This window comes from Anomaloglossus baeobatrachus, chromosome 7 (assembly GCF_048569485.1).
Source record: "Anomaloglossus baeobatrachus isolate aAnoBae1 chromosome 7, aAnoBae1.hap1, whole genome shotgun sequence".
Lineage (NCBI taxonomy): Eukaryota > Metazoa > Chordata > Amphibia > Anura > Aromobatidae > Anomaloglossus > Anomaloglossus baeobatrachus.
Window position 1 is genome coordinate 68,228,055 of NC_134359.1, and position 13,958 is coordinate 68,242,012.

Consider the following 13,958-nt stretch of genomic DNA (forward strand, 5'->3'; position numbering starts at 1 on the left):
AATCTGGGGACACCATGATGTAGGAGTTTAACAACAAAAATCAACTATGCCTCTCTTATCAGACTCCATGCTGTTGTTTACTTAAGGCTTTATCACTTGGTGATTATCATTGCTAGGTCTAGCTGGCAGGTGCACAGAAGTCTGCATTGACACCTCACTATCAATGTACAATCACTATAGAGAGCCTGGTATGAGGGAGACTGCTCCCTGGGCTCAGCTGCATGACTAAAGCTAAAAGTTCCAATTGTCAGAACGGCTGCAGCCAGTAATCTAAGTGATACATTGTTGGATTCAGAATCTCTTTGCCTACATCATGCTGCTCTCAGATGAGGTAACAAAAACCTGCTGACAGATTCCCTTTAAGGCAGCTCGTTGCTCCCTATCACAAATGGCTGATCTTGTGTCTCTTTAATTCTAGGGGATCTTAAGTTTTAACCTGATTTTTGCTTTTTTAGTGTTTGCAAATATATCATTTCAAAATTACATGTATTTTTTCCTAAATGCCATGCCTGAGAATTCCAAATCAGATATATGCAGCAAGAAAAAGTTATCTTGTTGACTGCATTTATTGTAATTGGTCCAATGTACTATATTATTATTATTTATTTTATATTGTACCTAGATTATGTTCTTTTTTTCTGTTCTTCCATAGGCTCCACAGAATAACTTCTTGTGGCAGTCTCCTATCCCCTGCAGTAGCAGCCTCCCCGCCACATGTACCACTGGTCAGAGTAAGGTTGTGGCATGGCTACAGGACTCGGAGGAAATGGACAAGTGTGCAGAAGGTAGAGTGCGCCGTTAGGTTTAACTGCAATGATACTAATGTATTATATGGATAGAATCCCTGAACTATAGTGTAATTATAACACAGTATTGTTGTATACTCTTGGGCATTAAAAAGGACCTGTCACTTGCCATAAATACTGTATATAACACTTTTACCTGGTGCAATGCCGTGGTTCTCCTGAATCTGGCCTTGTATTTCTTTTGTTCTTGTGCCTCTCAATTCCTGAGATATGAATCCTTTTCCCTATATTTACAGTGGAACCTCGGTTTACGAGTAACTTGGTGTGCGAGTATTCCACTTAACGAGCAAAGCTTGCTGTAAATTTGTAACTCAGTTTGCGAGCATGCTTTGCTGTACGAGCAAATACCGCACACACTTCCGGTTCCGTACTTTCACCGCTCTCTGACCCGCTCTTGCAGTTCACGCACACACACACACAAATTATGCTCACCTTACCTTCCGTTCCATCGCCGGCCTTCCGGTTCTTGTAGTTCGCCGGTACAGGATGTGTATAGGGTAACCATCGCGACTATGGAGGAACTTCCGCTGTCAGCCACTTCTCAAAGGCAGCGCACTGGCCAATTAGAGGCAAGCGGCGCCTGTCTTTGACGTCAGCGCTCTGGCAGCAGAAGCTCCGGCATCGGTCGCGATGGTTACCCGATACACATCATGTACCAACAAACTACAAGATCCAGGAGCCCGGCGATGGAACGGAAGGTAAGGTGAGCATAATATGTGTGTTTTTGTATGTGTTTGTACTTGTTTGTATGTGTGTGGAATGATACAATAGGGGACCAGGATGGGAAATTTAACAAGTTGTGGAACGAATTGTCTGCATTGCAATGATTTCCTATGGAAATTTTGCTTTGCTAGATGAGTAACTTGGTTTACAAGCACACTCCCAGATAGGATTGTTCTCGTAAACCATAGTTCCACTGTAATTCTAGTCTTTTTATTCAACTGGCCATGACCCTTAAGAGAACTCACATAGAGAAGAGTTGAAAATCACGCCCAGTTGGCCAACAAGACCAGATTTACGCACAGGGAAGAGCAGGTCATATCTCAAGAATGAAAAGGCGTATGAACAAAAGGAAAACAACCCCAGATTCAAGAGGGAGAATAGGGACATTTTCACCAGATTAAAAAAAAATATTTAGCAAAATTATTCCGCCCAAATCTCCATTGATTTGTATTGAGATTACAAGCCAATTTCACCACCAGACCACCGTTTTCCAGTTATGTGAATCTCAGAGATGGGACCCATAGATATTTGGTATTTTTTTGAGGCAGCCATTTATGTTATACCCACAGGAAAAGATGCAAATAATCCTTCTTGTTATACAGAAGATATTGATTTTTCTTCCATTTTCCTATTAATAGTCAAATTTTGCCACCAGTAACTTTCCTCTGTGAAGGGTAGAGCCCTGCGGTGAACTGCGCTCCTCAAGCGACAGAATGTAATACGCGGCATTAATATTTCTTTTTTTCTCTGGACAGCATTTCCTATTTTCAGTCTTCCATTCTAACTATATAAATCACATCAAATCTCAATTTAGATTTAATATGCCAGACAATAATCCAATTACCTCTTTTCTGTTTTTGTGTTACCGTCATGGAACGTAACATAGAGGAATGTTAATGGAACATTTGGCTGTATCCACTTAATGATTATCGAGGGGGATGCTAAGTAGAATTTTAATTATATAGATATGGCCATTATTTACTAAAATAGATATTACATGCTGCATTTTTTCTGTTTTATGTTCAACTCCAATTCCCAAAAAGTTGGGACGCTGTTTAAAAAGAAAACAAGACAGCAAAGATTTGGAAATCCATTATTGTCATATTTTATTCAGAATAGACCATAGAGGACACAGACCACTAGGTCAATGTTGGATATTTTTCTGTTTCATTTGAAAAAAAAAAATAATAAATTGATAAAAAAAGGTTAGGAGATGGCCATGCTTACCATGTTTAGCAACCCTTCGTCTTATTACAACAGTTTGGGAAGTGAGGAGATCGATTACTGGAGTTTTATGAGAGGAAATGTGATGCTAGCCACTACTTACGGGAAGTATGGACGAAAGAGTAGTCAGGAAAGCCAGGGTCTGGTAATGGGAGGACACGTATGAGCACAAGGAGTAAACAGGGGCGTAGTGAGGTCACAATCCAAGGGTCAGAAATCCAGGAGAGCACGTAATAAGTTCAGGGACCAAGCGGTCAGGTAACGGTCTGAGGTCAAAAGGCAGGAGGTCACGACGGGAACAGGGAGTGGGCAGAGAGGAATCAAATAACGGTCCGGGGTCAGAAAACAAAGATCAGAACCTTAGCAAAGACATAAGCCAACAGCACAACTGCAAAACCAGAAACTACAACTGGCAAGATTTTGGGCGAGCGTGCTCAGTAAAGAAGCCTGAGCCATTACCAGAAAGGTGGAACACCTGAGTAATCAGCACCAACATGGAATCCTGTGCTGTCAATCAAACTGCTAGCTCTGTAACTCAGGAAAGTGCAGCAGAGCATCTCAAAAGGCAATATGCTCTGCACAAAGGAATCGTATCACTGCCAGGTCTGTAATTCAGGAAAACGCAGCAGAGCATCTTCAAGTCTGCAAGATGCTCTGCACAGAGGAATCATGAGAGGAATGTTATGCTTTTCTTCTCTAATGTTGGATTCTCATTGCTCAATAATCCTGGGTCTTGTTTGCCGGATATTTTGCTCCATAATGCACCAAATGTTTTCTATTGGTGAAAGGTCTGGACTGCAGGCGGTCGGTGCATCGCCCAAACTCTTATTCTGTCTAGCCATACTTCTGAGATGTTTGCAGTATGTGGTTTTGCATTGTCTTGCTGAGATATGCAAGGCCTTCCCTGAAATAGACATTGTCTGGATGGAGCATATATTGTTCTAAAACCTCTATATAATGCTCAGCTTTGATGGCATTCTTGAAGATGTGCCCTTACCATAAGTACTAATGCAGCCCCATAGAATCAGAGATGCAAGAACTGTACCTTGATAACCTCTCCTCTAGAGTCATAGCGTCTGTGCTATTTGATTGACAGGTGCAACAGGAAAGGAATATATGGGTCGGGTCTAGTTATCTATTTCCGACGCTGTCTGTCTCCCTGCGTCGGAATAAACGTCTATGATGGCGACAGGGGGAGGAAGGCCAGGCAGGTAGACAGGGGAAAGTACCAGTAAAGCAGTGGCTTTACTTTATAAATGATAATCCTACTGGTTGGTTCCTTTTAAATGAGCTTTAGCCCAGAGAAGATGGCAGCATTCCTGGATTGTGTTGATATATGGCTTCTTCCTTACCTGGTAGAGCTTGTATTTGTGGGTTGCATGCAAACTATGTTGCATGACCATGATTTCTGGTAATATTCCTGAGCTCATCCTGTGATTTGTAAGACCGAATGATGCCATCTTTTAATGCAGTACCACCTGAGGGCCTAAGGATCACAAGCATCCATTACATCAGCCTTGCGCAGATGAATTTCTACGGAATCTCTGAATCTTTTGATGATAGTTTGTACTGATGGGGATATTCACAGACATTGCTTTTTTATTTTGAGGAACTTTTTTTTTTAATTATTCGACTATTATTAGGTTTAGTTCTTCACAGATTAGTGAACCTCTGACCATCTTTGCTTCTGAAAGACTCTGCCTCTCTAACATTCTCTATATATGCGCCATCATGTGACTTAGTTGAAAATTTACCGCTTACATTTCTAGCCTCTCTCGACCTTTTTTTAAATGTGTTGCTGCCATAATTTTCTTAATGAGATAATTTTTTCAAATGGGATGGAAACATTTCTAACTTTCACCTTCTGATCTACATCCTATGTCCTGCTGTGGATAAATATGGCTGTAGGAGATTTCCAAATCATTGCATTATTGTTCTTTTTACATTTTACACATCATCCCAACTTATTTGGAATTGGGGATGTATATACAGGAAGTGTATATCTAATGGTTCTGATTAACTATTTTGTATTTTGCAGATCTGTCCAAATGTCAGTCCAACCTGATTGAACTTAGCAAGCTGCTTCATAACCTCGAAATGCTGCAAAGGACTCAGTCTGCGCCCAATTTCATTGACATGCAGGTACAGTAATAGCTATACTTAATGTCTCATATAATAGAGTCTGTTCAGCTGGAAAGGTTATAAAAGGTTATAAAATCCCCTAATGAGTGACTCACAGAGCTGTATATTAATAGAGTGTAATGCCTGGAAGAATGACATGTAGTAATGGTACACCAGTCCTAGCAAAACACACACGTGAGCTTGGAAGGTCAAATGTAGTCTTGGTACCATAAGTCTCAGAAAACACTGCAAATCCTCCAATAGCCGTCAACGAATAATACTTATTGGCCCATTGTGTGATCAAACTTTTCATCTGAATCTACTTCTTAGCAATATATAATAACGTATAATATATATAAGTCGTTTTCTATTATCAGTGACCAGTATAAATGCATTTTACTTCCAGCCTTGTGTTTTTTAAATGGTCACAGAGCTTCACATAATGGTAGCCTTATGACACTATTATCATATACAACTGTGGGGGATGGAGGATATTCTCCATATATAAGCTCTAGGTAGCAGAAAATCATTAAATTGAGGTTGAGGGATGATATGAAGTTAGAACCTACGTAGACTATTCCTTAAATAGTATCGAAGATGTACATGTGACAGCTCCCGGCAGAAAACATTTTGCAGGGCGTGCCGGGGCGGCGGTCTGGCCTCAGTAGACGTGACTCCCGGGACAGCACATTATGTGGGGAGCGGCTGGGTGAGTCCACGATCTGGCCACAGTAAGGTGGCTGCTGGCGGGGGCCTGGTCTACGGCGCTGTACACCGAGGTCCCTCCAGCACCCCCCAGTCTACGGTGCTGTTTGGTGTATAGCGTTGCTAAGTAGCAGTGCTGTATACTGAAGCTCAATGTATAATGCTGCTACTTTATTTGCTCAGACAGGAGCAGAGACAAGAAAGTCATATGTGTCCAGCCCTCTTTCCCCTTCTGCTAGCTGTTTGTTCTCCATACCCCTGCCCCCATATGACCAATGCCCCTGCCCCACACCCACCCAACCCTGCTGGGTCATGGAAAAATGGTCTTGTTTAAAGCTGGTCCCCGGTGCAAAAAAGGTTGGGGACCACTGCCCTAGACCACCGGACATGCATGCAACCTTTTTTTCTGACCCAGACTACCAGAGACGATTACAATACAATATTTAACCTAAACCACCAGGGGTTTTGGAATTGACCGCTTCAATTCAGTAAACCACCAAAGATGTTGGCATTGGACCAGTCAGCTATATTACTGGGGAAGCTGGCATTTACCATTTAGCTAGCATCGATCACTAGTGATGGTAACCCTTCTAGAACTCTAGACCTCAAAGATGGTATTTAATGAAATGTAACACCCCTCAACTCATATCATCAAATCCAGCCTATCCTGAGGATGAATATGCGGTGGATCGTCAGTTCCTGTTCATGACCACTATAGTGTTCATGGATCTGCTGTGTCATTTCAGCATTCGAGAGAGTCTGGACACTGCTGGGGCTCACAGCTGATCGGTGGGGGTACCACACCCATACCAATCATTTATTGAAGGCCTATCCTGAGGATAGGCCATCAATAAAAATATTGTCCACCCTCTTTAAACTTAAAGTAGAGCATCAAGTCTTTATACCAACAGGAGGCTTGTTGGTTCCTTTAAGAAAGGCTGAGTGACACAACACACAGTCATACAGAGGTTTGCAATCTTATTAAATACCGGCGTTCTGTGCACAATTTCGATAGTAAATATTGGCAACAAACAAAGCAAAGTAACACAATGAAGGCAACCTGGGCAATAATGACAAGTTGACAACAGCTTCATTATTGATTTTTGGGTCAATGTTTGTCATGCTGACTGCACAGCAGGAGGCATCATTACAGCTGGTTGATATAAAGACTCGCGTCTGCCAAGAATAATCGTCTACGTACCTTTCACGGAAAATAACGGAACTGCTGACTGAGGTCTAAACTGCTGCATAATGCATGTTGTATAGACATGTCACATAACGCCCGATAGATCCATCTGACCGTAAAATCCACTCAATATGCTGTGTTCAACCATCACACCTTCAGGGAGCCTCGGATCTAAGGTCAGCAGTGTAGATTTAGGTGTCTACTAATATCCTATTTTTACAAATTGAGTTTTAAATTTTAGTTATGTATATTTCATATTTTCATTATATTATCGGAGTTTTCAGTAAACTTTTTAATCTATGATTTTGTTTTCGAATACCCAGAGATTCACTATTTATAGAGTTACATTTTTTAGTGTTGTATGTTCATTTATCATTTTTGAAAAAAAAAATATTACTTGGCATGGAAATCACAAAGAGGAGTCTTTTATGCCCTTTCAATTATGTAATATTTTCTCATTGTTCCACTACAAAGGCACAGAGAATATAATAAAAAAAGGCAAAGAAAGTGTCATTAAAGTGTGATTACCAAAAATATGATTTTTTATTATACAAAAAATATATACAAACATCCCAATAAAAGGGCAAAAAACACCAAAAAAGTTAAAAACACTTCTGCTTATTTACCAGAACTTTGAGTGTTAACATCTTCCACTATTTTAAGTATTTTTAGCTTTTTTGGTGTTTTTTTCCCTTTCATTGGGATGTTTGTATTTATTTTTTGTACAATAAAAATCATATTTTGGTGATCCCGCTTTTGACACTTTCATTCCCTTCTTTATTATATGTCTACTTGAAGTGTCTGTGGAGATCCCTTCTTATATTTGAGCTGATGCCCTCCACCCTCCCTTTTTCTCACAATGACACAGAGCTCACCACCCACATACATTTTGCAAGATCCGTTTCTTACCTTTTGTTTTGGCCCTGTCCATTATAATGTATTGTACTGTTTGATGCGGTTTGTGCCCTTAAAGCGTAACTATCGTTTTAATTTTTTATTTAATAAATCAATAGTACACGTGAAAACAAGCAACCTTGTAATGTACCTTATCAGAGAATTATGCTTCTCTCACCTCCAGGATTGATCTTTCAATCTCAATTCAAGGATAAAAGTTGTAGAATCTGTATACAGTGAAGACATTACGAAGATAGAAAATGAAAGTTGGTGCTCATAAGTTAAATTGTAACTGTTGTTTAGGAGAACTTGCAGCAGAATGTCTGTATCTGCCTCCAGCTCCTCCCTTTTCCTCAGGAGAACTTGCAGCAAAATGTCTAGGTCTGCCCCCAGCTCCTCCCTCCTCCTCAAGAGAACTTGCATCAGAATGTCTGTGTCTGCCTCCAGCTCCTCCCTCCTCCTCAGGAGAACTTGCAGCAGAATGTCTGGGTCTGCCTCCAGCTCCTCCCTCCTCCTCAGGAGAACTTGCAGCAGAATGTCTAGGTCTGCCTCCAGCTCCTCCCTTTTCCTCAGGAGAACTTGCAGCAGAATGTCTGGGTCTGCCTCCAGCTCCTCCCTTTTCCTCAGGAGAACTTGCAGCAGAATGTCTGTGTCTGCCTCCAGCTCCTCCCTCCTCCTCAGGAGAACTTGCAGCAGAATGTCTGTGTCTGCCTCCAGCTCCTCCCTCCTCCTCAGGAAAACTTGCAGCAGAATGTCTGTGTCTGCCTCCAGCCCCTCCCCCTCCATAGAATGTTATGAGCACCAACTGTTATTTTCTACCTCAGTCATCATATAATTTGTCTGCACTGAATACAGATTTTGCCTGTGATTTTCCATTGAAAAATCAGTAAAGGAAGATAAAAAAAACAGATTTGCCTGATAAGATATATTGCAAAGCTTTTTATTTTCATATGTGGTATTGATTTATGAAATAAAAATTAAAACATCTTTTATTCTTACTGTGTATTAATATATGGTCATAAATCTGAACGGCTACAGATTTTGTTAACATGTTTGCCTCCTTCTATCACACATGGAAAAGCCCCTCTTAACCCCTTCATGACTGGACCATTTTCCATCTTTTTTTTTTTATTTAAGTTGTGAAGTTTTATTTTGAGAACTTTGTATAAAAAATAGTTTTTGCTTGTGTCTCCATTTTCTGAAACCTGAAACTTTTTTCAATTTTTTGCAGTCTAGGGCTATGTGAGGGCTTATTTTTTCTGAGCTTACATTTTTAATGATTCAGTTTTAGAGTAGATACAACATTTTGTTCACCTCTTATTACATTTTATTGCAATGTGGAAGGCGGGCAAAAAAAGTTTGATATTTTTATTTATTATTTACCAATAAGAATTATTTAATTTTCATTTTGATAGGTCATACTTTTAGAAATTCAGCAATGCTAATGAGTTTTTTTATTTTTTCCTTGCTTTATTTTTAATGGGGGGTAATTTGAACTTTTATATTTTTTTTATATTTTTAAAAACATTATTTTTCTTCACTTTTTACTGTATTTGTTAGTTCCCTTTGGGGACTGAAAGCTGTGATCATCTGATTGCTTGTGTTATACATAGCAGTGCATCAGCATTACTATGTATAGCAAAAATCATGGTTTCCTATGAACGCCAGTTAAATGTTGACTTTCAAAGGAGTTCCGTAATGACAAGCCATGGGTGTGTTCAGCAGATCCCCGGCTGTCATGGGCAACCCATTGGCGCCCTGAGATCATGTCAGAGGCACTGCTCGGCTAGTGGAATGACACACCCCCATGCCGGGACACAGTAAATGCCGCCGTCAGAGATTGGCAGCAGCACTTATCATGTTAACAGCCACCGGCAATACATTTTACCATTTGATTTTTTTTTAATATTTTTAGATAGGCTCTGAAATCAGTAGTCAGAGGTCCTTACTGAGGGTCCGGAAGCAAGGAACCTAGTTAATATCCTAAAATACTGGGTTTCATCACTTTTTTAAATTAAGAAACCCAACATTATTGGTAGTTATGGAAGCCTAGTGTAGGTTTCTCCATGGAGCTCACTGGAAGTTATGGAATCCCCAGGGCTTAGTCATGGGTTTGTGCGGCACCCAATGATTTTAGCTGAGAAAACCATCTCTTTTTCCATAAAGATGGAAGTGGGGTCCTCCCATTTATAAGGGTCAGTCACTGGTATTCAATGTCTTGAATGATGTGTAATGACAACGTTCTGTTCTAATTGAAAAGTTCGGCCGACCATCAATGACCTATAAAGCACTGTGTGAATAATTTGGAACATATTAAATGTGGCTTTATCTGCTATAATCATAATCAATATGCTTCAATGTGAAATGCTGTCCGGTGTCGGCACGCCATCAGAGCTATGTGTGAAGGGGGCTGGCTGACCGGTAAGGTAATTTGCCTTAAATCAACGATATATATAGTCATAGATCAGGGCTGGTCAACTATTGAAATACGCAGTCAGCCAGCCCCCGTCACGAATGTGCCGGCACAGGAAGTGCTGACCCGGTTGTGCACAACAGGAAACGGGTATTGATGCTGAAGATTGGGTCACGTTTGACGAGAAGGTTACAAAGCTTTTGAATTTAAAGGAAATTGTCACCAGACAACAACTGGGAGCGTGAATTAGAACGCTGCTGTGCGACTGCAGCCAGGTACATTTCAGGGGCGTTTCAGAAAAAACATAGTTCTAAGGGTGGACTGGGAATCTTAGAGAAAAAGGAGCATCCTACAGTAAAAATGTATATAAAATCTTCCAAATTTATTGAATCATATTAAAATCCATATTGGACAAAGACAGTCACTGAGACGCGTTTCAAGGTCTAGGCCCTTGTACTGAGTAGCCATTTTTACTGCTGGGACCTTCTTTTTCTTCTGACATTTGCCACAAGTCAGTGGCTTGGGGATGGACTCCTAGTATCTACTACACACCATGGATCTTGCAAGATTGAAAAGATGCACTGTGAGGCTAATTAATTCTTTGAGTCCGTGAATCTTAGATGTTTGTTCACATGAAGCGTTGTAATTGTTAATTCGGAAAGATTTGTAAAACAGATTTCTAAAATCTTATTCACATGGTGCATTATTTTTCCCCTGCGTTTAGTAAAAAGCATTATGTGAACACACAATAAGGAGAGATCTGATTAGTCTCCAGCGGCGCGGTAGACTTCTCTCCACCCCAATCCAGTTGATTGACAGTTCTCTCCCTAAGTGAATAAGACCTGTCAGTCAACTGGATAGGGGAGAAGATTTCGGTAGGGCACCTGTCATGCGCTGTCCGAATCCGCACATGCGGATTACTACTACGGCATCTAACTCTGTTCAAATTGCAGAAGCTGAGAGGCAGCCTGGCCTCTCTTAAGTGCTCAGCTCTGCTGGGTGTTGGCTGAGTTGTTTCTCCGCTCACAGCCATGCAGGAGTTAATCCTTTTTGGAGCAGTGTGCAACTCTTCTGAGAACCAGGTTGCTTATCATCATTCACAGCTGCTCCCTTCCTATTTAAAGCTGGGGATTGTAGTAGGAGACCGCCAAAGATAGCATTAATGATCCTGGTCTCAGTGGTGTCAGTTCATAGTGAACAATAGTTGCTTTTCTACCTGATGTGAATTTTCCCCTGTTTGAATTTGTTCCCTATCCTTTGCTTTATTCCCCCGTACACATATTGTCTCTCCTCTTTGTTTGAGTTCAGTGTGTACGAGGTTTCGTTCTCCCTTGTCTGTGTCTTTTCTGTGGGGTTTTGGTTCTGGGTTTTCAGCCTGCTCCCGGGTAGGGGGGGAGTAAGATCTTGGCTCGGACAGGAGACAGGGTCACGTTGGGGGCTCGGACCTGGCTACCATCAAGCCTACCTCTGAGAAGAGGCACAGCGCAGGGCCCCGAGTCTTAGGACCAGTTTAGGAGCCCCTGACCCGTCAGTACATTCCCCGTGACACCACCCCACAACCTTCAGAGTAAAATATACCTGGCTGCAATCGTGCCACTCTCTTATTCTTGCTGCCCATAGTTCGGATTTCCTTTAAAAAGGTAACCCGGCTCTGCTCATTCCACATTAGGGTTGGAGACTTCATGCCTACAGATATCCGTCAAATCTCTTGCTCAAGTTGGACCTGCCCTGCACCAGTTGGACTGGATTCTCGGAACATACTGGATGGGGGGGTACTCTCATGGAAATGGGGGTCTCACGGAAGCATAGCAAACCTAAAGCTTCTGCCACATATGGACTTTTGCCGATTAATGTGGACAGTGTTGTGTATACTTGTGCACTTATGCCAATTTATTATTTGCTTTGTGTGTAATACAGTACATATATATATTACGGGGGCAGTAACCCTGACGTCTGTTATCTACGTTTGCTTTGCTTTTCTAACACACTCTATTGTTGTATGTAAGTGGACATCTTTTGGACTGTAGTATCCTTCAGAACAGTAAATGTTAGAAAGTCATTACTTATTAGTACTTTATCTCATATTTAAAGAAGTATATATATATATATTTATTTATTTATATTTATTATGGGCCTTTAAGTCCCAAAGGTGCCATGTTACAACTTAGCAGTTCTGAGGCACTTTATAGGATGACAGAATATTGGGCGAATCCTCGTCTGGACGGAGCATTGTATTGTTTGTGTTGTTTGTGTAGTCCATTTTATGTGCTAACATTTCTTTTACACAATGCAGTCCTTGTGTCTATTTACATACATCATTAGTAAAAAAAAAATAATAATGCCGAATCGCCTACGTCTTACTACTATACTAATATACCTTGTCAGCATGTGTTGTCCTGCTTGTGTCTCCGAATTTAATAGCTTTCTGTTGCTTTTAATGGTTTGTGCAATTCAGGCTAACTGTGTAGATATGTCAAAGAAAGACAAGCGCACGGCGAGGAGATGGAGGACAAAAAGTGTCAGCAAAGATGCAAAAATACAACTTCAGGTACAACATTCATCCATGTAATTTCTTACGTATCTGCTTGATTTGTTGCTTTGCATAAGTGCCCTGCCTTCTGGGCTGTGTTGTACAATGAATACCTCTATGGGGGCTGTAACATAATTTTACACGCCCCCAAACTCCTAGCATGGCATGTCTGCACCCATAAATACTTATCGGCTTCTTTATAATGGTTGCTTGGCTGTGTTAATGGGAACCAGGCATGTTGTATGTTCAATACTGTCTGTGGGAACCATGGTAAAGAGCAGGGTGAACTGTGCTGATTGATATATAGCTTTTAAATGCTGTATACCTTTAGGTTAGTCCTTTCCATCGCGGCTCATTCTAAGCTTAGGAGTCCAGTAGGCGGTCTTGTAAATAAATAAAACCACCTCCCGGACTCCTAAGCTTAGATTAGCAAGGATTAACATATATAAACTAGATCGTCTCATGTATATAGATATGTATGCTAGATATATATGTGTGTGTATATGTATGTGTTGTGTGTATATGTATGTGTATGTATATGTTTGTGTGTGTGTGTGTGTATGTATATATATATATATATATATATATATATAATTGTATAGTATACATATGTATAATATATATAATGTGTGTATCTATGTGTGTATGTATGTATAGTCACTCACGGACTTGCAGGTGAGACAACAAACACACAACAAACAGGGGTTTCGCCACAACAAACAAGGGGTACACCGAGCGTAAATTAACAATGGTGGGCGCAAGCGCTAGTGAGTGGGAAGATAAACACCTCCTCAACTTACCTAAAACTGTACCCTGCATTTCTAGCCAGTCCCTATACAGGTTCCTCACCTGTCACTGAGCAGGAACCTGAAGCCCTGAGAGACTCTGCAGTAAATCCTGGCTAGTGAGCTGGCAGGTAAGGGACACTAGCCCCAACACTGCACTACTACATGAAGGGGAAGGTAGGACAGACAGGGGAAACAACAAAAGAATAAGCCCAGCTTCCCGGCTGCAGTCAGACACCAGGACCGCAGCTTACACCGCTTCACTGCAACAAGGGCTCCAGCAGCTCCTTCCACCTCGAGACCCAGCTGCAGAATGGATTCAGAATAACCAGACCCTTCTATTGGAAGATATGACCAAATATAAGGGAAGGGAGTGGTCATCAACTAGAAACACCTGAGGCCAGAAGTCAGAAGCTGCTTGAAAGCAAAACTGACATTAACCCTTTCAGCACCAAAGGAAAGGGAATACGTTTAATCTTTGGAGTCTCAGATGGTAAAGAAAGACTGGACCAGATCCTGTCACAAGTCTCTAATAGCAGAGAGACAGCATGACATATATGCTCAGCTCCAC

At 41.1% G+C, this 13,958-nt stretch overlaps 1 protein-coding gene across 6 annotated transcripts in view; it reads left to right on the forward strand.

Annotated features, from left to right (window-relative positions):
* The window catches only part of OSBPL6 (oxysterol binding protein like 6), a 337,550-nt gene that overhangs the window by 240,117 nt on the left and 83,475 nt on the right, over positions 1-13,958 (forward strand). For 5 of the 6 annotated variants that reach the window (XM_075317384.1, XM_075317383.1, XM_075317385.1 and 2 more), the window contains 3 exons: positions 653-785; positions 4,792-4,895; positions 12,528-12,620. In XM_075317384.1, the coding sequence (XP_075173499.1) occupies positions 653-785; positions 4,792-4,895; positions 12,528-12,620 (330 nt within the window). The remainder of the gene's footprint in view (positions 1-652; positions 786-4,791; positions 4,896-12,527; positions 12,621-13,958) is intronic. The other variant, XM_075317389.1, reaches the window with a different exon arrangement.